Source organism: Phocoena phocoena, chromosome 6, assembly GCF_963924675.1.
Source record: "Phocoena phocoena chromosome 6, mPhoPho1.1, whole genome shotgun sequence".
Taxonomy (NCBI): Eukaryota; Metazoa; Chordata; class Mammalia; order Artiodactyla; family Phocoenidae; genus Phocoena; species Phocoena phocoena.
In genome coordinates, this window is record NC_089224.1 from 96,441,906 (window position 1) to 96,467,803 (window position 25,898).

Below are 25,898 nucleotides of genomic sequence, written 5' to 3' on the forward strand. Positions count from 1 at the left end.
TCTATCATCAATGCTGTGGGGCCTTAAAAGCCCTCCGAGAGTTATCTGAAGCAGGCAAAGAGTTTATGTGGGCGATGGCAGCAGCTCTTCTCTGAGCGAATGACTGATCACCTTGACTGAGCGCTTGCCGAATTCACGGCACTTTCCTGACAGGAAACAAAAGCTGTCTGTTGGTGACTTATTGTCAGTCTTAACTGCAGTGGAGTCAAGCCTGGTCAGGTGGTTTTCCAAATACCCAGAAGGCATTAGATTCCGGATGGTCAGTTTTACACACTTTAGATCCTACTGTTCACACCATTTGTCAAGGTGCCCTGAACCTTGTCCCCAAATCCTGACTCTGCTGGGGTGACATGCAGCCAGATACTGCTAGTACCATCGGTTTTCTGCCAGTGTGGGGAGCTTTCCTTTGGTCGGGGGCTTCGAGAACATTGCCTGGAATCTTAGTTCACAGGTCTGTGATGAGGGAGCCTGATCTTCTGGGATGGAAGACCCTTTGGAGAGATTCAAACTCAGCCCCTTGATTTTTCTGACGTGGAATCTGAGTTCCAGGGAGGGGAAAGGACTAGCTCAGGTCATACAGTGAGTTAGTGATCGGGCTGGGCCTAAACCCATCCCTTCTGATGCCCGTGTGTGGCTTTGTTTACCACACCACATTGCGTCCCTGCCTTCTATCTGGAAGATACTTCACTCAAAACTCTCTTTTTAACTCAGGGTTGTATCTTCCCAGGAAACAGAAGGAGAAGTGTACTATTTAATTCCCTTTGTGGTTTCAGTCTTGGCCTAAAGTGTTCTTTTTTCCCCAAGTATCTGGAAGGATGAAGTGCTGTATGGTGGAGAGTTGCTTTCTTCCTGAAGGCCAGGAGGGATGGTTCAGTCTGAACTACTGTATAAGAAGATGGACAACACATTCTCAAGAGGAAAGGTGTTTGTATCCACATACTGGAATTTATCCACCTTGACTGATATGGTGGAGTTGACCTGGAGGCGCTCCAGCAAGAACTGAGAGAGGTTCTGGTATATGTTTTTGGTTTGCATTCCAGACTCACACACTGTCACCAGTGTCTGTTTTTTGACATCTCTGTTGATGAGAAGCTCCAGCTTCAGGTCGACAGAATGTTCTGGGCATTTCACAAGAAATTGCAGTTGGCAAATGATGAAGTACCAACCTGGGAACTGGATCACCAGATTCCCATCCTGATATCTGACTCCATGGGTAATGCCATCTTTGTTCCAAGACAACTTGGTTTTGTTTATATGCTTTGACACTGGAAAGAGAAGGACAAAAGAACCTCAGAATTATTAGGCAAATTTCAGATGCGGATTGGAAAATTTGAAGTCTTTATTCAAGGTTCCCCATTCAAGTCCTGTGTTTTCTATAATATTGACTGCTGGTTCAACCACCTGGAATATCTTCCATGTTACTCCTAGGCATTACTGAGTATTCAAGGTACAGGCACAAAACCACCCCCTGCCTTTTCTCTAATGCATAAAGCTGGAGGGTCAGAACACACACAGTATTAGACCTTTACCTCCTACGGAACTGTTTCCCATTTAATCATTGTACCATTCTGTTATTATTATAATTATTATTTTTCCCTTTTCAGACTATAAGCTCCTGGACTGTATTCCCCATAAGTTCTGGACTATCATGGACATTTAATCAACCGATCAAGGAATCTTTGATCAATGGGGGACTGCTATTTGGTAGGCATTGCACAAAGTATCAGAGAAAAAAACATCCAATTTTGTTCAATTAGTAAACAGTTTAGGCATCAAGAGGTCCAGGAGAATCTCAATTTGTTAACTTTCACATTAAGATACGTCCCTTAACATTGTCTGAATTTTTAAATGTCTTCCTCTCTTTAAAAGGACAGACAGACATAATTTTGTAGACCCCTCAGGTGCACATTGAGGGCTTCTTCCCAGCTGGGTTTTACAGAAAAGCAAAGAATTAGCAGACCCTCTAAGCTGACAAGTTGGCATCGGAAGCCAAGTCTCTGAGTCTTAACAAGTGAAAATCGGCACTGATTTGTCAGGGTGTCTTTCAGAATTGGGAAGCTGGCATGTTCATTTTAATTGCTTCCCTTTAAACCTCGTTGCAATTCAGCTGAAGAATGAGAACTGAGCTGACTGCAAAATTGAATTTTTTTAATGAGTAGAATGGCTATTTCAGAGAATCTCGGCCATCTCCTCTGTACCTCATCTCTTCCAGTGTAAGTGCCTCTTATTATTTCATCTATAAGGGGCCTCTCTCCCGAAGCATGCTGCAATATGCAAATAGACCCTGTGTCAACATGGCCATTAAGCTGTCAATCTGGGCACAGGGCAATTTTGTGGCTCCCTTATGAATAACTTGATAGAGGCAGAGATTAAGAGCCTGCTTCCCGTGCCTGAGGAAAAGTACTGCACGCTTGGCCTGCAGCCCGTAGATGGATGAGTAAAGAGGGGTGGTGCGGTGAGGTACACATGCCCTCACAGGCCAGGGACGCAAACTTGAGACAGTGAATGAGGCTGAGGAAGTGGGAACCTTGTAGCTTTCGAGAGTAATGCTCTCCCTTCGCCCCCTAAAGCATTTAAATTCAAATTATAAAAAAATATCATGCAGGCTAAACAAAATCCACATGCAGGTCACATATGGCCGTGGGCTTCTATGTGTGACCTCTGGCTTAGAAATTTCAGAAAGGCCACAGGAAGTGGCCCTCATGTGGTTGGGTTCCTGGATGCGGTTACTGACCTTGGAGGTAGGCCCATGACTTCTTGAATGCAGCCCTTTCCAGGATACATGAGATGTCCTCTGAACAATTCCCTAAAAATAAGGAGACCCCATGTTAAATGCCTTTCTCTGCTCCGGGAACTGGAGCCACCAGATCTTTCTCCGTGACCCTTTGATGGAGATGATTACTATTCTGTTTCCATTTGGGGGACAAAAGGAAACCTGTTTATTTCTCATTTTGCTGTCAAGTACCTTAGAAGGTTTTTAAAAACGTGATTGCTCCCACTTGGGCTTTTACAAAAGACTGTGGAAGTTGGGGGGAGGAAACAGACAGGGCCTGAGTTCCTATATGTACCAGCTGCATTCTTGTTGCTTTATATACGCCACCTCACTTGATCTTTGCAACAACTCCATGAGAGAGGTATTATTACGTCCCTTTGAGAGATGGAAAAAAGCGTGTGGACCAGACAGATTAAGTACATTGTCCTACGTCAGTCACTCAGCCAGGCAGTGGTAGTCAGAACACTAAGGCTGGGAGTAATTATTGCCACCCTTCCTTTAAGAGTGCACTAGTTGAAATATACATATTTCAGCTAATCTGATTCTCAGAATAACCCTGTAAGGCTAATCCTAGACAATGTCGAGACCCGGTTACTGCTACAAGATCATGCAAGTTGGTGGAAACCCTTAGATCCACCCCCATGTCTAAATGATTCCAGAGAATCAGGTTTCTTCCTCAGGGCCATGTTGCTAGACAAAGGAGATAAACACATCTTGGTGCTCAATTTTAAGAGGATATAGGATCAAAGAGACCTAAGCAGGGAGCCTGCTATTTGGAGTGTCCTTGGCAGGGAAAAGAGACAATGTTTATGCCATTGTGGAATTTAAGAAATAAAAATATTTTAAATATATTCACTGGTGATGGCAGCTTAGCTTCTTATTATAGTAACTATTTCGTATGCAAAGAACCAAGTTATACATTTCCTTCAAAGACTCATGAATTCAACTTATTCTGGGCAAATCTTTTCTTCTCTTTGGGTCTTGGTTTCCCTAATCTGTAAAACTGGGAGATCTAAGACCTGACACTGACACCTTTTTGACGGTGTCACCAGAGATGATCACTCATTCCATCCATCAGAGACTAGGCAGCCATTCAGTCGAAGTGGCCACATCCTAGTAGGCTTGTTCACTGGATCTTCTAGTAGTATATGTTGGGCTCACCATCCTCCCCATTGCCTTCTCTGTCCAGGCCTGAGAAGATCCCTCCTGGCCTTCCTTAAAGTGGGGTGGGGTCCTTGGAGTGGTAGAAAGCTAAGTGAAGAGTCCCCTCTGCTGTCTGAACAAGCTCACTGCTAGAGGCACCCCCCAGCAGAAGCAGGGGGCAGTTTTCATCCTTTTCTTCCCTCAAGGCACGAAGAGCTTCTGGTCTGAAGGTCTCTCGGCTGAGGAGGGCTGGTAGGCCAGCTGCCATTCTTCTGATCCCATCTCTCACGCATCCCCCAGCTAGCGTTCTTGTCCTGCCTGCAGCCCATGCTCTCGGGGTGTGTCCAGCCACATTCACAACAACGAGGCAATGAGAGCTGCCCATTCTTTTTTTTTTTTTTTTTTTTTTGGCCGTGAGGTGCGGCTTTCGGGATCTCAGTTCCCTGACCAGAGATTGAACCTGGGTCATGGCAGTGAAAGCCCGGAATCCTAACCACTAGGCCACCAGGGAACTCCCAAGGGCTGTTCATCCTTCAATGTGCTCTGACTACTGGTGGGGAGTCCCCCCGGCCCAGCCTTCTCTTTTTGGTACGTGGAACATCAAGTCAAAAGGGATCACAGAGAGGCACGTGTGGCTGCATCTCTCCTCTGCTTGGAGCCCCTTCCTCACACTACTGTGACTGCAGGATCGGGGCCAAGCTCCTCCACAGGGCATTCATTTTCCCTTGTGTTCTAATCCCTACGGAATTCTGCGGTCTCATCCCTCACTTTGCCTCTTTCCCTGTACTCTCTTGTACTTGTCCCAATAGTAGTAGTAGTGCTAGTAATAATAACAATAATAATAATAGCTAATACATATTGACTGAGGGCTGTTTTCTTGGCACTCTGCCAAGCACGTTACATGCATTATTTTACGTAATTCTCACAATCATCCCACGAGAAAGGTACTCTAATGACTTCTCTCTTGTACATAAGGAAACGGAGGCTTTAAAAAGTTCACATTCGCACAGCTAGTCAATGGTGGAGTGGAGAGTCAAACCCAGGCTATCTGACTAATGCCTGAGTGGATTTTTGACCATTTTACTGAAGGTTGGGGCCTTGGGGTGACCCCAAATACACCATGTTGGTTTTCCATTTCACTTGGAATTCCCCTCTTCACTGATAAGCTATTCCTTGTGTAAAGCACAGCCTCTGGGAACCCTTCTTTGACCCCTCCATCTGTTTGGTATTTACCTCCTCTGTTAGATGGTGAATCCTCAGGGCAGAGACTGCTGTTTAACTATCCCCACTGCCAGCTCAGAAGGTGCTCTGCAAATGTTGAATTGGATCATCTAGTCTGTCTCTCTTACTCCCCTCTGTGGGTGTCAGCTAAGTTCTCAATGCTTGAGTGGGGTGATTGCAGAGTCTTGGCTTGCTTTCCCTTCTGGGCTGGAATAGCACCTGGCCTCAGTCTACCATTGGTTCTGCAGGTTAGGTTAGATTGAACGGGAGGTTAAGATTCAAGCCCTTGGCTGAAGCCAGCACATCACACCAGGAACAGGCTCTACTCCTTGGCTGAAGACCCCCTCACACCATGTCACTTGTGGTGGCATCTGTCAGGTGAGCTTCTGTAAATGGGTGGCTGTAGAAGTACAAGCCTGGGGTTGACTCTCACACATGCATGTTCTTGTTTTTTTATTTCCCCTTTGGTCTTTGCATATTTGCTGGGTTGACCTCAGTTGTAATTCTGAGAAACCCAAGGATGGAAAAAAAAAAACAAACCAAAAAACCTTATTTTGAAGCATTTGCATTTCCTGAAGTCAAATGCCATGGCGTATCTTAGTTTTTCTTAAAGAATCTTTTAGATGTTTCAAGAGAAAGGGAAAACAGAGGCAACTCCCTTGAAGAATGACATCGCTAGAGCCGGCTAAATGAAGGGGCTGGGAAACCAGGACACCGGAGGAGCTATTGGTGGAATGGGGCCGCTGAACTTGGAGAGGAGCCCAGGGGAGGGCACACTGGTGGCCTTTAGCAGCTGCCAAGGCTGTTAGGAGGGCCAGAGCTGAGGGGGGCCGGCTCTCTGGGGCCCAAACACGAAGGCTCCGTGCAAGTTTAAGGAGGTGATGCACTCAGCTAATGGTTAACACCACTCCTGTTCCCATTTCTCAGATGAGGCAGTGGGAAGACCTTCATTAAGGACACACAGCTCACACTGTAAGTCACAGTGCTGGCGGCTCAAATATTTGACCAGTTAGTGCTGTTCAAAGTTGTGTTGGACTGATGTGAGGGTCGTGAGGCTCTTGTCCAGACCTAGATGAATGTCTCATGGGTCATTAGTCATGTGGCTTGAGGCTTCTCGTCACCCTGTGAATCCATGCTCTGACTTTCTTTTTTGGTTATGAGACAGGAATCCTATAGTATTCCTGGAATTTTGAATTTGGGGAACATTGGGAGCAAAACACACCCGTTTCATTCACTTCCCAACCAGATTTGCTGTCTCGAGGGGTTTAGTTTGAAGAACTAAACACTAGGGTGGGGAAATGAGAACGTTCTGCAAATCATGGCAGAGTAGATGGCCTGGGAGTTAGAATCTAGGAATTGTCCCTCTCTGGGCTGTCATGTCCCTAGCTAGATGAAGAGCAGTATGAATCTGATGATCTAGAAGGGCCCTTCTAGCTGATTCTAGCAGGCTGTGTAGACCCAGCTATACACCACCAGGCTTGCTGTGGGGACCAAAAGTCAGTCCCAGCTCCAACTGTCTGTCTTTTGAGGCATGTTGCTCTACCCCAGCTAGGAATCTGTCTTCACATATTAAGATTTCCAGGTAGCTGTATCAGTAGAACAGAGCATTTTAGGTCTGGGGACAATCGAAGTTATGAAGAGCCTTGTTCTGTTAGCGGCTTCCATGGTTCATAGAAATGGAAGTTCCCTGAGAACTCATCTGGTCCAGGCTTGGTAACTGTGTAACACGTGTGTTCCCCAATGTTACCCCCCGCCCAGCAGACTTGTCCCAGGTCACCCCATGAGTCAGTGACAGAGGCAGGGCCAAAACCCAGGACTCCGTGCTTCTGTGGGGCATTCCATCTTTTGGACAGCTCAAGTACTCTGTGAATAATTCTGAGGACCAAGGCCTTCAGATGGGCAAGATTTGTAAGCGTTCTCCCAAGCTTTGGCCTCCTCTAGGGGGGTCATGGAACTTTCTTGGGCTTTTTTTGGAAGCCTGGGGAGGAATATGTGCCAATGAAACTGTCCTGGACAGGCGCACGTAAGACAGAGGTAGGGAGAGAGACGTTGCCTAAGGTGGTTGAAAGGGTCATGTTCTAGAGGTCAGAATAATGGCAACCTGAAGTGGGAACCCACCTTGAGATCTCAAAACATTAGACCCAAGAGGGCCATTAGATGCCAAGTTAACCAAGACCCTAGATTTATGAGTGGGGAGACTGAACCCAGAGGGACTGAAGGTCTGGCTCAAGATCCCACCATAGGCTAGTGGCAGAGCTGGGTTCAGAGCACAGAGTTCCTGACTCCTAGTCCAGGGCTCAGTCCCATTTTTCAGTCTTTCCATGTAGCAGGAAGGGTTAAATGTAGGAAGAAGTGGGTTTGTGGCCACCATACACGCTGGACTGAAAACTGATGAGACAGCGGGTGGTGCTGGGAAAACAAGCACAAATGAGCCTTCTGGGCTCCCTCTTCCTGGGAGAATGGCAGCAGGTGACTTCAGGCGGGTGTGCTGAACACTGCCAAGTTGTAAGTCAGGGACAATCAGAGCTCCATTAAGATCCAGCAATGCCCAAGGGGGCAAAACAAACCACACTTATCATTCCAGCCAGAAAGTATGTGGTCTGAGTGCCAGGCACCTTCCAGGTTGATACCAGGGCAAAACAAACACAGTGCATCTGAAAGAGAGCACCTGGGTTCTGGTCAAGGCTTTTAACTTCAGACCTGTCACTTTCCCTTACTGACCCTCAATGACTGCATCTGTGAAGTGGGGATGGTAACAACCCAAATGTATGGATGTTGCAAAGATGCAATGAGATTATGGATATCAAGTGGCCGGCACGGCACATGGTAGCCCCTTCCTCCCCCACTCCGCTTTCCCTAGTTGTTACAGTGGCACAGTTTAGCAGTGCTGCTTAGCTGATGAAGTGACCTGGCTGACGAAATGCTCATTAAACCAGAGCTCATGGCATTATCTGATGGATTGAAGTTTCTCAGTTATGTACAGAAGTGTTTGAAGCCATCTGATGCTCCCGGGGAAGTGTGAATAATCCTCCTCCCATCTGCTGAAAACATTTTAATCCTTCCAAGAAAGAGAGGAATCATCCTCATGACTCTGCATCTACCATGTCCTGGCTTCTGAGTTCCTCCCTTTGGCGGAAAATCTAGGAGAGTCCCAACAGTGACATCTAGGGGAGAGTCCGCTATCAGTCGAATTCAGAATCAAAATGAATCCTTAACTTCAGGGTCATTTCAGCCGTTTTCTCAATGCCACCAGGCCAACTAGTAACAGGGAAACTCCAGGATGCGCTATTTGTTAAACAAAGGACAACTAGGTGACCCTGGATTTACAAACAGCATTTGGGGAATAGCCATTACGGCATGCTCAGTGTTAAGCACATAGAAAGCCACCAGTAAGTACAAATTGGGATCAAGCTGAAATTCATTTGAATCCCTTGAAGTTTACTTAGGATTTTGAGGTCTCTTTTTTTTCTTTTTTTTTTTTTTAGCCACATGGCAAGGCTTGATAAAACTATCAAGTCAGATAGTTTTACCTTACATACTGCAACAGGTAAGGATTGAAAAGACTCCAGGGGAATTCCCTGGCGGTCCAGTGGTTAGGATTCTGTGTTTTCACTGCTGTGGGCCCCGGTTCGATCCCTGGTCGGGGAACTAAGATGCTGCGTGCCTCACAGTGAGGCCAGAAAAAACCCCAAAAGACAGGTTAAGAGTGGGCTTTAAGTGAATGGGTTTAAAGTGAATGGAGAAGCCAGTAAGCTCTTTGAGGCCTGTGACTATCTGAAAAGCAGTTACCCCATGAGCAGGGGTATCCCCACTTGCTGTGGAAAAATAAACTACAACAGCTTGTAGACTGGGCAGTCTAGATCCAGATCAGTCCACCTGATGGAAGCGAGGTCTCTGCTGTTTTTCAGTCTTTCTAGGGGAGGAGGCTGCTGCTTCTCTACCTGCCTCTTCTGCTGCCGGTGCAGCATCCTGGTGGGGCTGCAGCCATCCAGATCCCAGGTGTGTGACACCAGGGCTAGCGGGGCATTGGCGAGTAGGTAGCTCCTTGGTTTAGTTTCACCGCCTTCGATGGGCAGCTTGTATCATTTCCCTGGGGGTGGGTTCACCAGTTACAACTAGAGAGCTAACTTACTTGATCTCTTTTAATGCCCACATTTTCTTTTTAGCAGGGGAAATGGGGAGAAAGGTAGCTTGCCAAGCCATGCACAAATTACAAATTGTTAGAATGGTGAAATGGTCAAAGAATCCCAAGATATTTGATTCCTGGAATGTTATATTCAGAGCAAAATCCATGCTAGGTCAGGACAGCTGGCTTGCCCGCCTCATGCCTGATATTTTCAAAAACAGGAAACTCCAGTGCCTGGGAGTTCAAGTCATAGGACTGGAATGTAGGTATTCCGAAGTTCAGACCAGTTCTCTATCTTTTGTACCTCATCCCCAGCTGGAGATTGAATTCAGGCTGAGGGTGGGGAATGCAAGAAGGGGTGCAGGACCACTTCATGTGGTCTGTCCACTGTTCCCACTTCCTCAGGGCCTCCAGGGAACCTTGGGATATTAGGGGCCACGTGACATTCACAGGAAAGACAAACTCTTCTAACTGGCAGGCTGTGGGGAGGAAGGAATCATCCCAGGTCTCATGACTCCTGGGGCTTGAATTTGGCCTCTAGATCCCCTGCCTTGGGCCCTTCATGCCCCCTACCACCTCACCTCTTGTGCAAACCCACGTGTGCGGTTGCGCTAGTGGCCCTGTCTGTCTGAAAGCTCGACAGCAGAGAGCATACTTCAGTGCCAAGAAGAAAGACAGCTGCAGGAGCAGGTGCTCAGGAAGTGGCAGAGAGCCTTGGAAGGATTCCTAGCCTTGGAGGACTGATAGGGGCACCGGAAGGAAGCACAGTTGTGTTGTACTCAGCATCTGACCATACAATCCTGGTTCGGCAAAAGGGCTCCAAGGTGGTCAGCCTGCCTTCTGAGGTCTCCCCACTCCATGCTAGCTGTGCAGTCTTAGGCAAGTCAAGTCGGTAAACCTCTCTGTGCTCTGGTTTCCCTACTTATAAATAATAAGGGGCTACTGATTATCCCCCGGACTTGTTGTGAGACTGTACGCGTGAATCACGAAGCGCTCAGCTCAATGCGTGGCACGGGGTGAGTGACCCATCAGTGTTTATTATTTTCACTGCACCAGATCCTCACACATACCTAGTAAGGGAATAAGAGAAAAACTGACTTACAGGTTGTCTACAGAATTCCTCCAGTACAGCTAAGAACTGATATTTTGTTGTTGGGAAGTTAGGAAGGCCTGGGGCTGAGACCAAGGTGACCAAAATTATTCTGCAGTAAAGGCAGTAGAATTTGAGTTTCTGCAGAGTTTGTGAGGGGAAGTGAAGGCGTGGTGAAAATGGGAAGAAGGAGAGCATGGCAACAGGGCTGAACCCCAGGGAGCAGTGCAGTCCCTCCAGAAGGCCCTGGTGGCCGGGGCGCAGAAGCCTCACAAGCACAGAGGGGTCTGCAACTCAAGTCTGCCTCATCCTCCACGATGGAAGGCACTGCCCCGCCGGCTTCTCCACGTACCCTAAATGCTACTGTCAGCTTTGCTACACACAGCTGCGGGTGCTTCTGGAACTCTGGGGACCTCAGGCATAGGGGGCTGTGTTCCAGGGTTTGGGCAAGTAAGGCACATACACGAGCATAGGTGAGAGTCAAAACGCTGTGGAGGCAGGAGACTGGAACAAGAAGTGACGAGAAGCAGTACAAGCCTCCCTCGCCCAGCCTGCCTGGACTCTGTGTCCAGAGGACTCATGCTCGACCATGTGGCAGACAAGGGTCGTATCTGCTGTCTCATTTCACCCTCGTAGTGGCTCTGTGCAGGAGTCCTTCACGACTGCATTTGCCAGAGAAGAGGAGAAGCGTGTGGGAAAATGCTCTCCTCCCATTGCCCTTCCTACCCTTAGTCCCGGCTGGGCCCCCGCATGGGCCACTGGGTCCTAGGCACGATGGAGTGTGTGTGAGGTAGCAGTCTGCCAGTGACAAGTCTCCTGGCTGGGAGTGGGAAGCTTGTGTTGAGACTCAGACATCTTTTCATTACAAAAAAAGGCTTGGCTTTCGGTGGTTTCCCTGCAGCTAAGTGTCATCCTGTGTTACATTACTTTAGTGTACGGACATGGCCCTGTTTTCCAGCCTCTGGGCTGCTGCTGGCTTCCTGCTGATGGTGGGCAGTTTCCATCAGTTGGTGGCAGAGGTCTCCCTGGGAAGCGTCTGGCTTCTGCTCTTCTCCAGCCCAGTGACAAACCACATGCTGACCCCTGGGGCTTCCTCCCTGGAGTTTCTGGGAGACGATGCCTCTCTGCCTGGAATGTCTTGCAATGGCTTTTCAAAAGGGAGTTTGCTGTTTCTGCCTGTTTAAGAGGGGTTTGTTGGGGGAGAAGGCTGTGTATGCAGACTTCCTCAAGGTTATTAGGAATAATCTTTTTAGACTTTTCTATATTTCCATAATGAATGAAAGATTGGAGTATCATAAAGCATCGAAGTTGGAAGGGCCCTTCCAGTTCATTCAGTACATTGTTGTTATGTTATAGACGAGACCCAAAGAGGAGGAAAGACTTGCCCAGAGAAACACAGCCTGCTGGTGTGAAGGTCAGTTCTGGAGCCCAGGCCTTGCTCCAAGGTAGTGTTCTTTCCACCTCACCCTGCTACTGTGTCTGTAGTTTGCCAAGTTAAGAGAAGTGGAAACTTGCATTAAAAGCAGGAGAAAGCTAGGGACCACGCACAGTAGGTCACTGACATTTTATGGCTGAAGCACATCATCCGGGGGCTAGAGAGGAGCCCTGGATTCTGATCCGTGCTCTGCCGTCAACTCCCTAGATGACCTTGGGCAAGTCACCTTGATTCCCTGGGCCTCAGCTCATTATCTGCAAAATGGGACTATTAATCCCCGTGTTGTTTGCTTACAGGATGGAGGCTAATATAAATCCAGGGGAGGTGTGGGAAGGTCTTTAACAAAAGTTTCATGGCCCTGGTGAGAATTATTAGCATTTTCTACCTGGTTGCAGAAACATTGAATTGTAAACTGCGGTTGGTTTTGGATTAGTTTGTGTTCTGATATCTACAGTGATGGCCCATATAAGAAGCGATCTGATAAGTGATCTAGTCCTCAGCTTCCAAAACTTTGAATTTTATGGACCAAAATAATTATTCCAAAATGTAAATTCAGTTACCAGTATACAATGGGCAGCTTATTATTTTGCCTTGTGACCATTCAAACAAACAAACAAAATAACTCTGACTAAAAGCAAACCAACTTAATTCCCATCTATATCAGCTTCATGTTGTAAAAGAAAGGACATTTTAATACCAAAAAAACTGTGGAGGACTTCCCTGGTGGCTCAGTGATTAAGAATCCGCCTGCCAGTGCAGGGGACACGGGTTCAAGCCCTGGTCCGGGAAGATCCCACATGCCGCGGAGCAACTGAGCCCATGCGCCACAACTACTGAGCCTGCGCTCTAGAGCCCATGAGCCACAACTACTGAGCCCGCGTGCCACAACTACTGAAGCCCGCGTGCCTAGAGCCCATCCTCCTCAACAAGAGAAACCACCGCAATGAGAAGCCTGCGCACCACAACGAAGAGTAGACCCCGCTCACCGCAACTAGAGGAAGCCCACGTGCAGCAACGAAGACCCAACACAGCCAAAAATAAAAAAAAAACTGTGGAAAAGGAGGTGCTCTCAGAGGAAAGCATAGTTGGCCATGGGAAAGGGGGGATCCGGTTAGAACCTGTGTAGTTGGTGACCTACGATGGAAGTGCAGAAACTGAGACCCAGAATGGCTGAGGTTGTGTTGCCTGATCAAAACTGTCCGTGTCGTTGGGGTCATGTTGTCCCTAAAGATCCATCTCCCCGTCTTGAAAAATGAAGTTCTCGTCAAAACTTGGAAACTCTGGATGGCTGTGGAACAGTGGGACTGGGGAAGGGAGAATGACATTTACTCAGTGTGCTTGGTTTCTTGCAAGCTTCCGTGTTCTGAATCCAAAGCCGGTACTGTTTCCATGATGGGGGGCAGCAAACCCTGGTCTGTGGGTGACATCCAGACCACCACCTCATTGTGCGAATGAAGTTTTGTGGGCCCGCAGCCACGCCTGCTCATTTGCACAGAGTCTGTGGCTGCTTCTGCACCACAGCAGTGGAGTGGACTCGCAACAGGGACTCTTATGGCCTGAAAGCCTAGAATGTTTACTATCTGGCCCTTTACAGAAAAAGTTTGCTTACCTCTGCATTATGCCATCTCCTTTTCACCTCACTGTGACCGTCTACAGAGGCATTGTGGGAACTGAGGTCACATGCTAAGTAATTCCAGCCAAAGTTAAGCTATTGTTGACAAAGCTGTAATTATTAGTCTGCCTTGAAAGATCCAGAATGCTGCTCCTTTTAGGGGATTTTGCCCTTACTTTCTAAGTCTCTGGGTGACAAATAGCAGGAGAAGCATGACTACGGGTGTCCTGAAGGAAACTCCAAGTGTGATGGCTGCTGCTGTGAGAAGCTGTGTCCAGACACTTACATCCTCTGGCCCCAAGCATGACCTGGTGTCTCTATCCAGGTGCCTATAATGACCCACTCTTTCTCTTTTACTTTTTTTTCTCTGAGCTGTCTGGTGATCCAGCTGCTAGCTAGGTTCTGAGGGTTACAGGACTGAGATGGAGCTAAAGATTTTGGGTTGAAAGAACACTGGATTAGAGATGAGGACATCTGGGTTCTAGGTTTGACTTCATATGACTCTGAACAAGACCCTTCACTTGGTCTTACTTTTCCTCTTCTGTGCAATGAAAACATTCATCAGATGATGCCAAAGCTTTTCATTTTCCATGTTAACCTAACTCTGCATATCACCAGTCTGGGGCTAGTAGAGACAATGCATGAATTAGTGACTTCAGTGATAGGAAATATGAGGGGTGGGGAGGTCTGTTTCACAAGCCCTCAGCTTCGTTATGCATTTTGTCTGTTACCAGTTATTTAATGATTACTATGTGTTGGTCACCGTGCCAAGCAATATCTGGAAGAGATCTGACAGCTTCTCCAATACCTTCATGAGGTGGGTATGATTAGTCCTATTTCACAGATGAGGACCTGAGTTTCTCAGGTGGGGTGTAGAGCCAAGATTCATACCCACATTGCCTGACTCCAGATTCTAAGCTCTTAACACAGCGCTGCCTTGTGTTCCTCTCTGTGTCCGTGTGACAGCCTACGCCAGAGGTACAGTTTTCACTAGTGGGAGAGTTGAGGGCCGGTGGGAGAACTTGTGGGGAGGTGAGCACAGCTCAGAGGCTGCTCACATGAATGGAGATGCATCAGCTCTGCCCTGACGGCCCGCCTCCGCCTCCGCCCACTCTTCTGTTGGACACTATCATGATGTTTCTGGTTATTAATCATCTGTGATGTGCTATGGATGCGTCCCTGCACATTTACTCCTCATTCCAAAGTCTTACCTCCTTTAAGGTGGAATTTGCCCGGCGGGTTGGGAATGGAGTCCTGGAAGAGAAGAAAGAGGGGGAAAAAAAAAAAAAAGCAGCGTGAGAATGTCATCAGATTGAAACAGCTATTCTCTTTCTTTTCCATTTTGGTTGTCCTCAAAGTATTATGCAATTTGGAATTCATGCTCCATCTGACTCTTAGATTTGAAAGAAATTCATTCACTGCCTTAGTTTACAGTGGGCTTCCTCATCCATTTGCTTTACAACCTGCTTATGAGAAACACAACAGGAGGATTGCTGTCCTCACTTCACATGTGAGGAACGGGGGGCCGAGAGGTAAAGTTTATGGCAGTTCAGGGACTAGAACCTGCAACTCAACTTTCAGTCCAGAGCTTTTTGTTTTCACCACCACATGTGTTATTTTTTCCTACTCTGATTAACATAAGAGCAAACAAGTGTATTATATAAATATATGTGGGGTTTGTTTTTCTATGTTTGATTCAGCAAACAGTGAAAGTATGTTGTAAACATACCTAGGAAGGTACATTTCTATTTCTCCTGTGGTTGGAAATTCTGAATTAATAGAACGTTTACGTGCCAAGTATTGCGAAGATACCAAAAATAATTAAATCGGGTCCCTGCTCTCATGGATTTATTACAAGTTTATATTTGACTATAACATCTAAATATTTATAAATATATAAAAAGCATAAATGTATATTATTTACTTTAATATTCACATGTTTTATGTTATTTATTCTATAATAAGCATAGATGTATGCATAAATATTTACATAGTTAAGTAAGAGGTTGATGGCAGATACTCTGATAGCGGATTGTCTTCTGAAGGAGGGCCTCCAGGCTGGGGAGTGGAGGGGATGAAAGGAGGTCTTACTCAGGTGCTCTGAGCAACAGAAGCAGGTGGGCACAGTTCTTCACCCCTAGTTCTTCAGAGACTAGCTTCCTCCCTGGCCTCCCCCCAACTTCTCCCCACCTCAGCCATTAGAGACACCCCTCAGTTGTCCTGCCAATAAGGACTGAAGTGTCTTATTTATCTTTTGACCTCTCCTGGTCAGGATCTCCTATAGTGCATTGGATTGAAATATTAATAAAGACCTAGAGAAATGTGAGCATTTACAAGGATGAAAACAACCTCCCAACTTCTAACGGAGCAAGAAGTTAGCAGCTTCCCACACCTTATTTTCTTAGTGTCCTGTATGAACACCTAGGGCCATCTGGAGTCCTCTCTTTATTCTACCATTGCTCTAGGGGCTCTGTCCTTTGCCTTCCATTGCCAGCTCTCCTGATCAGTGACTCTCTTCTCCAGCCCAGATGTGTGGCAGTGAGTCCGAGGGAGACTCCCGAGGCAAAGCCCCGGCAGAGTACTGATCTGGAGATGGAAGTCAGTATAGATTTGGGAGCTTCGGCTTATCAGGGAAAAGAAGTGAACTTGGCTTGGAAGGTCCTTTCCTCCTTGCTCTGACAGTCTATGATTTTGTTGCTTTAGTTGAAAGCTCTTAACCTAATTAACAATGCTGTACATTTGTGGTCTCTCAGTTGCACATGTAGTTCAAAGGAGAACCTGATGTCACAAAATTCCCCTCCCGGTTGCCTCTGTGAGACAACAAACAGCATTTCATAATTTATGATAAACACCTAGTTTACGGCCAAGCATGTCCGTCAATTAGAGTGATGTGCAAATACGTGAAGAAAAACGTCTACGTTTAAATGTGGTGCTAAGACCGTTGAATTCATTGGCTGCCCAGGAACATGTCCGGGGACAGTGAGAGACTGCCAGGGCAGCAGTCCCCGTGGAGCCATCGCAGCGGCCACTGGCAGTTGGGAAATACCAGAGAATCATACATTCAGCACATGTTGAATTGGGCACCTGGTGTGTGCCAGGCTGTAAGTTAGTCATTGGAAGACATCCTGTGGATTTTATGGCTTGATCATTAAAGCAGTCATTTAAGAAATACAAGTAACTATCTAATTAGAATTGCAAGTTGTGGCAAGAGCTGCCAGGAGAGAGGCAGAGTGTTTCAAACTAGTACTTCTTGAACTTTAGCACGTATGTGAGTCGCTTGGGGAGCTCGTTAAAACGCAAGTACTGATTCAGCACGTGTGGGTGCGGCCCGAGAGTCTATTTCTGACAAGCTCCCAGGTGACATCGGTGCTCCTGGCCCACAGGACACAATGTGAGTAGAAAGGTTGTAAGAGATAATATCTGGAAGGAGATCTAATTTACATGGGGGGTTGGGGGTACAGGGGGAGTCTCTGCCATTTGAGGGCTTTCTGGTTTTCTAGCTTCAGACAGGAGGATGTCAGAAACAAAGCTTCATAGTACAGGAAAGAATCCTCTTGCTTGAACCTTCTCCCAGGACCCATGACATCCAAGACAGAAGTGTGACTATTCCTATCTTGAAGAGCTCCTGGGATGAGGACAGGTCTCCATAGCTTCCCTTGGCTACCCATGGTAGACGAGATCAGAGAATCAGGGCCAGAGGGGAACCAAGACATCCTTTAGTCCATCAAGCTAAGTTTCACAGGCAGGGAGACTGAGACACTCATGAGTCAGTGGAATCCCAGATCCCAGACTGAAATTCTCCAGTGCTCTTTCCCTGGCTCTATACCCCAAGAGAGAGGCTGTCTTCAGAAGCCAAGGATAGAAAAGCTCATTCTTCCCCGGCCCCCCGCCCCTTAGTAGTCCTTGTTTTTGGAGGTGCCGAAGTAGGGTATGAAGAGATGATGACTTAAATTTTGTTGAGGACTCTGCATACCCTAGGTGCTATGCTCAGTGCTGTTCATCTATCTATTCCTCTTTAGTAAGGTACCTCCCAGTCTTAGAATATTTTCCCATACCTAGCCTGGGGATCCGGGTCTCGGCTGGGGAAATGTGAACTCCCTTGCTTAGGAACTTGGCTTTGTGGTAAGCGTACCTAGGCTAGACATAGACACAAGCGAATGACCCTCCCAAGCTGTCATTCTCAGCTCCATCGAGTAGCTCAGGAAACTTCATCTCCGAGGTTACCAACCAGGTACATTTCCTTAAGTGTACTTCTCTCTCTCTCTTTATTTCCCCAGAATCCCTGTGTCTAATGGGTATCCTCAACAATGTTTCTGTGTGTGGAGGGAGGAACTGTCACATTTAACTTGTTTGTTTCCAGGTGAAATGGCCTGTTCCAATCATCTTCCCTGCCTAGGAGTCTGTTTTCCCATTTCCTTTCATCACTGTGATTACAGGGCTAATAATGCTTCCCTCTGCTGGGTTGTTGTGGACATAATAAGATATTATACATAGAGTGTTAGCAAGTACTTGAAAACTGTAGTTATTTTGGTTACTCCTAATGAGGTGCTTAATTTGCCTCAATACCTTGAAAGTCTTATTTCTTTTTGCAGAGCAAAGTATCACAGGGCATTTCAATTCACCCCTATATTTTATCTGGGCTGAAAAGCAGGGGAGTCAGCTCCCAAATTTACTTTGAAAAAAGATACCCTCTCTGATGGAAAATGGCCAAAAGGAACTAATATCTGGAATATGCCAGGTGGCCTCACATCTTGTAAGGTGGGCCATGGAGACCTTTGCCAGGAATGCCTCTCTTATTTTCCAGTGAACGTGATTAAGCACTTAATGAGGGTGTTTAATCCTTGGGGGCTATATGCTTTACATGCATTATCTTATTTGATCTTTACCCCAAGAGTTAGTGATTCACTAAGACTTAGAGAAGTGACTTAATGATTATAGAAGGTCCCATAAGATGGTGAATAGCAAGGGAAGTGTTCAAACTCTGGCGTGTTGACTTGGAAGGCAATGCTCTTCAATGTCAAGCCACGTTGCCTCTCTAGGGTAGGGCAGGATGAAGCTGGGGCAGGAAATTCTCCTGAGACTCCATGAGAAAGTGGATGGAGGTCATAGAAAGTTTTCCTTGGCAGCCTTTGTTTTGGTAATGTCAGTCAAAGTGGTCATTGGAATACAGTGGCTTAAAGCAGTGCTTCTCCCCCGGGGATCTTGTTAAAATGCTAATTCTGATTCTGTAGGTCTGAGATGGGCCCTTAGGTTTTGTGTTTCTAATGATCTTCCAGATGATACCTGTGCTGCTGGGCCAGGGTCCACACTTTGAAAAACAAGGGCTTAAAGACGTTACTCAGCAGGCAGTCAGGATACTGAGGCCTTCCTTCCCCGAGGAATGGGGAATGGCTTCTGGAGGCTGAGTGCGGAGCTGAGCTCATGCATGGGTTTAGGAAATCTTCCTAGTCTGTTGATAGGGTGGCTTCCTATCCTCTCATCTTCCTCTATCAGTGCTTCTTGCCACCTAGCTCTGAGTCCTGCTGCTCCCCCGTGCAGTCTGGACTGACCTCTGTTCTGGCCCTGCAACTCCTGTCCTCACACTTGGGCTCGCCTTCTCCCAGGCTGTGCGTCTCCTCACTCTTGCCTCACCTGGAATGCCCGGCACCATCTCCACCTGCCACCATCCTTCCAATGGAGAGCTCTTCTCCATTGAAGAATGTCAGCTAATAAATGCAAAAAGAATGATAGAATTAGACAATTATCATTCTTCAACCCTCAGTGCATTAGCTGACTCAGTTGAGGGTCATCATCAAAGAATGCCAAAAATGTGGAGTGAAGGATATTGGTATGTCTTCAAAGTATTGCCCCATAGATTACTTATTAATAAGAAGGAACACGGTGTTCTACTAAAGAGATAGCCAGTGGTCTCCTCCTGAATCAAGTGACTAAACATTATTGCCAGTAATGGGGCAACCTGACATATATGCCTCTAGCTCTGCTGCAATAAGAAGTATATAACATCGCCTGTGTACTATTCTTGCCAAAAACGTTTCATCTGAATATAATCACGAGTAAACACTAAGACGGTTCCAAAACGTAAACTATTCTACAACAGAACTGACGCTTTGAAAAAGTCAATGCCATGAAAAGCAACAAAAAGCAGAGGAGATTGTTAGATCTGTGCTTCACCAGGGACCTTATTAAAATGCAGGTCTAGAATGGGGCTTGGCATTTCTAACAAGCTCCCAGGACCACCTTTTAAATAGTAACATTCTAGATTAGAACAGATAACCTGAGAGTGGATTCTGGATCAACAAACAAAACAAGGCACAACAGCTGTAGAAGACATTTTTGACCAAGTGGAGGAAATTAAAATATGGACTATATATTATAATAAGGTGATATTGCCAAATTAACATTAACTCTCTTGGCTATGACAATGGCACTGCAGTAAGTAGGGAATGGGTGCTGAAACACATGCAGGTGAAAGGTCACACTATCTGAAACTTACTTTCATTTATATAGAAAGAGCAGAAATATGGCAAAATATTAACACAGTGAATTTAGGTGAAAGGTTATATGGGTGTTTACCATTCTGTTTTTCTGTTGGTTTAAAGTTTTTCAAAATAAAACTTTGGGCATAAGACATGATACTTCTAACTCTTAGAAGAGGCTCAGCTTCCCTTCTAAGCTCTTCTGCAAAGCCTTCCCTCATCCCAAGCAGAAATTGTCTTCCTCTCCTCTGGTATGGCATTCAGTGCCATTCTGCCCCAAATTCAGTCTCTTGAGTGTTTGGGCCTCATTTCTCCAACTTAGAGATTCTCGGAGAAAAGGGTCCTGCCTTACCCACTTGGGTCCTTCCCTCACAGCCCAACATAGGGCTTTCCCTGGAGAAGATTTTCAGTGGCCTTTTTTGGATTGATAAATTGAATGCATTGGAGAGAGTAACTTGGGTAAAGAGAAGAATCACAGGTCATTTCAATTCTCCCCTATATTGTTTTGGGCTGAAAAGCAAACCAGAAAACCTTACCACCATGACCATCAGTCACTACCCCTACACTGTACTCTTGGTGGGGAAGTAGAGTGGTATTGTAAGGATAAATTTTTTTTAAAAAGGAATTTTCTTTGCTGATAAAGGGAAAGAAGGCAGCTGCTTTCTCTTCTTTCTAGAGGACATAATGAGCCCTTGTAACTGTGTGGACTGTAAATGGATCTCTCTAGGGGTTGGATAAGTCCAGGCTCCTGGTTTGTAACAGAGATGTCTCTAAGACTGAAGACCTCAGAGCCACTTGAACTGTAAACACTTCTGGTGTCAACCTTGTAGCCTATATATAACCTATATATATATAACCCTTTGTCTCTTCTGGTGTCAACCTTGTAGCCTATATATAACCTATATATAACCCTTTGTCTCTTCTGGTGTCAACCTTGTAGCCTATATATAACCTATATATAACCCTTTGTCTCTGGAGGAGATACGAGAAATTTTATTCTTGTTCTTTTTTTGTTGTTTTTCTTTCTTTGCCGTATGAATTGTGTGAAATTTCATCCTGACACATATGCAGGTAGTCTGTTGTGCTTACTCAGTAAGAAATCCATTTTCTGTCTTTCTCATGAAGATCTGTCTCTGTTGGTACGACTTTTACTTCCTCAAGAGTAGTATATTGGCACAATCTCTTTGGAAGCTGATTTACATAATTTATAGAAATGAAAAACACGTTATATTACCACCACTAGGAATTTGTCCCACAGATATACTTGCAGATGTGCACAGTGGGCATAACTTGTAGAGGAAAACCTGAGTGTCCTTCACTAGGCACAGATGAAATATGAAGTACAATAAAATACTATGTGACTCTTCAAAAGAATGAGATGGACTTCCATGTATTGGCATGGAAGGATCTCCAAGATATACTGTCAAGTCAATAAAGCAAGGTGCAAATTTATGAGTTTACTATAATGACGTGTATACTATATATTTGTAGAAGCATAGATTTTTGGAAGGACATGGAAGAATCTGTTAATGGTCATTATCTCAGGGAAGAGGGATTGCTGGTTGGGTGGGGAGAGTGTGAGAGATTTCTGTTTTTCTTTCTTTTCCCTTGTTTACTATTTACTTTTCTTAAACCACAAGAATAGAATATTTTAAATAAATATAATAGTTTAAAGGTAAATAAAATACAGCCACCACAGAGACTTAAGACACCAGTAGGCAATAAGTTCCATAAGTAACATGAAAGCAGGGGTTTTGTTGGCTTTGATCAAGGCTCTATACCCATTACTTAGAACAATGTCCTGTACACAGCAGATGCTCAACAAGTATTTGAGGTTGAAACCTAAGTTCTTTCTTTGCCTCCCCCAAGGAATTTGGCCTTGGAGTTATTTGGTCTTCAAGCCAAATCTCAAGGCGATCTTTGTTGATTTTCCTACATGCCCTTCACTTTTCTTCTCCATCACTTTTCTCACACTGTTCCACTGGCCAGGAAAGCTCTCTCCTCTAATCTCCCTTCACCCATTTGAAACTGTGCACATTTCTCGAGCCAAACTGAAATGTCAATCTCCAGTGAAGTTTTTCTTAGATCTGCCTGGGAAAATGTTTTGTCTCCTTAACTTGTGGTCTCATGGTAGCCCTATGTGCCTACCTTCCATCGCTTATTATATATTATGAGTTAAGCTTGTTTTAAATTTTGTCTGTGCATGTGCCTTTTTATTTAGAACTGTGACCTCTTAGGCCAACAGAACCATTCTCATGGTTCTCACCCCTGCCCCGATCCACCCTCACAGCAGAGTGCTATGTGGCCACCAATCCATTCCATTGTTAATAATTGGGATATGAGTTTAAGGTCCTTGGTTATCTCCCATTGACTTCTTTATCAGAAGTCCTGTTAGAGTCTCTTCATTTGTCTCTTCACTGTCATTTGTACCTGTCCTAAAGCCAGCCTGCATTCCCTCCTCCTGTAGGAAGCCTTTCCTGATAGCTCAAGCTCAAGGGGATAACTCTCTCTTCTTAGCTCTTCTAACAGTTAATATCTGAACAAATTATTGGAAATGGTATGTGTAAAACACTTCACTTTTAATGTCGCAGTTCTTTTACGCAAGTAACTGACATTTCTCAGGCTAAGAAATCACAGTACACCAAAGCCAACAATCAGACTTTGAAGTGAATCTTTTCATATCCCAACGTGAGGCTAAGTCAAGGAGATGGATGCCAAGAAGATAGCGCTCCCAAGAGAAGAGCAGGAACAGAGTTTCTTAGTGCTTCTGTGGCTGGCTGTATCGTCAAAGGGAATGGTGTCCTGATTAAATAATCAAGCAGTCTTTACCACTTTCTCAGGACGACTTAGGTCAAGCCCTGTCCCCTTTCTGTTCCTCATTTTCCACATTTACAAAAATGAGGGAGAAAGATCCACTCTCTTTCCTTCATGGAAAGAATCGGTTCATACAAAGGTGGGATTTGAATAAGGACCATTCTGGAGCTCTCTCTAGCTTTATATGTTACCACCACACCTTATACCCCCATCATCTCTTTCTCTTTTCCTTCCTTCCTTCCTTCCTTCCTTCCTTCCTTCCTTCCTTCCTTCCTTCCTCCCTCCCTCCCTCCCTCCCTCCCTCCCTCCCTCCCTCCCTTCCTTCCTTCCTTCCTTTTCTCTCTCTCTGTCTCATAGCAGTTCTAGCTGCAACCTTTAACTACAGAACTTTTCAAAGACCACTTTAATTTCTTTGCTTTGGCTGTTGCTATAAAATGTTACACATCTGGTTTACTTCAGATTAGAATTATAGAAATTATAGAGCCTCTACAGAAAGAAAAAAAAAGTGTCGTAGAATGTTTTCAAGAGTATTATTCCTAGTAGATGTAGATGAGCCCATTAAATGATGACCTTCATAAATTCTACAATCTAAATCTCAAATGCTAGCAATTCTGTTTTCTTTCACTTTTGTGGAGATATGAGCCTCAAAGTTTCATTTAAATTTCCAAGCTTGATGACACTTGAGAAACAGATACCAAAGCCTGTTAAAGCCTCATTCTTTTTAGCAATCAATAAGTTAAAGAGCATTTAGCCTAAGACAACTGAAGGAAACCAGAACAAATTCTGCAGGATTATGATACCATAAAAAATGGGAGCTTTGAAGGAACAATAGAAATGTACTTACTCTGGCAGGTTGGTGGGGGGTACAGTTCATAAACGATCAAAATTATTTCATTAAAAAATTCATGAGCCATATATACTATCAGTACAGTATTTTCAATAAAATACATGCTGGTGGATTCTCTGTAAATACCAATTTCCTAAAATATAAAGAAGCTTCCTCCTTCATCTCTTCTGTTTTCACAATAAATCTCACCATTTACTTCAAAAAAAGGTGAATTTCCTGAGACCGTTTGGCCTCACAGTGTGTACCCGTAATTGCTTGTAGTTTTAGAATTCTGAGCAGCCTCAAGGGAACAGATATGAAAAACGTCTCTAGGTTCTGCTTCTGTGTTTATGTTTTTGTGGAAGAGCTAAGCTCTTCAAAGCAGTGGCTCAGGAGGAAGCTTTCAGTCTGTCTTGTGAGCTTTAACGCTGAAATGCCCAAGCTCTAAGAAGCCCTGGTCTTCTCTCTTGCCTCTTTCCCTTATAGACTTTGGCCTCTGAAACTTAGCTCCAGGTTAAAAAAAGCTCTTAGCATTGGATGAGGCCTCCGAAGTCTCAGGAGCATTTAGACAGAGAATAGAGAACCTTGGAATCTGGTCTGAAGGCATTGAAGACATGACACCAAGTTGTACAAATGTGTTACCAAGTTTCCTTTCACTTCCTTCCTTGATAGAAATGTTGCTCTGGCTCAGCAACATTTAAATATTAATTTCTCAAGGCTAAGAGCTCCTCTCCCTTCTTTTGGCTCCTGTGAGCCTAGAAAGTTTGGAGATGATGGCTCAACAAAATTTTCTCTCCAAAAGCCAAACTATTTGAGAGAGTTAAGTTCCCATTTCTTTGCTCCCTTTCTCTGCATGATAGAGGTTCTTTTTTAAGTTTATTTCCAAGTCTCTCTCTGGAGAAAACTGAACATAAATCAGAAAGGAAAGGCAAAGAAGAGAAGTCCACTTACCGTCTTCTGAACTACCAGCACCATAATGGTTGCCACAGCAAAGACGAGACACAGAGCCAGTGAGGCCGTGGTGAAGTAGAAATAACTGCGGCCAGTGGTTCCCAAGTGGCTGGTGACGGAGCCTGCGGGCACATGCATGGCTGTGTCTTGAGAAGGGGCCAGTGGGTTGAGTGCTTGCTGCAGCCCTGCGTCCATTCTTATATAGTCTTCCCCACATCACACCTTATCTCTCCTCATCTGATTCGGTTCTGGGCCCATCTCTGTTCCAAGAAGGATTCTCCCCCTGCATCCCGGATCATGTGACTTGGAAAAAAATCTTCACCGTCTGCCTCATGAAGAAATGCTTCTCTGGGGGCGTGAGGCGAAAGGCAGCAGCGCGGGTGGGGGAGAGGTTCATTTTTCATCGCCAGGGATTAATGTGAGTGAAGAGAAACTGTAGCTACAGAGAAGGTGGCTGATGTCAGAGGGTGAGTAGGAAAATGATGGTTTCCCTACTCTGATGTGTACGTGTGTGTGTGTGTGTGTGTGTGCGCGCGCGCGCGCACAAAGCAACTTCAGTTTCAATCGCACTCAGCCACAAAACGCCTTCCAGCTTGAGAAGCTGCTCATTCTCTTCAGCAAGGCCTGTGGCTCAGAAGCCCTCATCAGAAAAATGTCTCTTTGCTGGGCCTTGGGGAGGCTGGATCCCTTGGACTGTGGTAGAATGACTCAAAAGAGTTGATAATATTGGCTCCTGCTAAAAACTGGAAATGCTACCAGATATCTGGGAAGGAAGAGCCCACAAATGTGGAGACTGATCCAAAGGGAGACAAGCTCATGGCAGTATGAAATTTGGTGACAGGTCCAAAGATACTGTTTGAGAGCAGGAATCTGGAGACACTGATCTTCTGAACAAAAATTCCTGCAGAGTGTATTGGGATCTGTTAAATTTGCATATAAACTTGGGCCTGCCATAAAACTCAGAAAAAGGGGAAGGAATTGGCGGTGAGGTTGGGTGTCGGGAAGTGGTATGGTGGGGGGATGCAGGGAGGGTGTGTGTCCTGTATGGTGTGTGCGCGTGTTGCCTGTGGGTGGTGGGTGTGTGATACGTGTATGCCGTGCATGTGCCTTTGTGACGTGTGGTGCATATGTGTGCATATGTGTGTGGTGTGTGTGCTGTGTGTGTATGTGACCACTACAGTTGAACCTCTTCTGTCTCAGGCACAGTGCTAGGAGATTTACACGATCCCTCACTTCATCCTCACCTCTGCCCTCTGAGGCAGCTAATATTTCTTTTTTACAGATGGGGAAATTGAGGATCAGAGAGGATGAACACTGCCTCAGTCAAAGTTGCAAGATAACTTGGGTGCATAGCTATACCTGTCTGGCCCCTGAACCCATGCTAAATCATTCAACTGTCATTGCACTTGAAGGCTGAAAACCTGAGGTCTT

At 45.5% G+C, this 25,898-nt stretch overlaps 1 protein-coding gene across 1 annotated transcript; it reads right to left on the minus strand.

Moving 5' to 3' along the window:
• Positions 1 to 468: 468 nt before the first annotated feature.
• TNFSF8 (TNF superfamily member 8) lies at positions 469 to 24,950 on the minus strand. The gene is made up of 4 exons (XM_065879149.1): positions 24,468 to 24,950; positions 14,612 to 14,654; positions 2,735 to 2,806; positions 469 to 1,265 (listed from the first exon to the last, which is right to left on the minus strand). Exons 1-4 carry the CDS (start codon positions 24,660 to 24,662, stop codon positions 871 to 873), a joined length of 705 nt encoding a protein of 234 aa, XP_065735221.1. The 5' UTR covers positions 24,663 to 24,950; the 3' UTR covers positions 469 to 870.
• Positions 24,951 to 25,898: the final 948 nt, after the last annotated feature.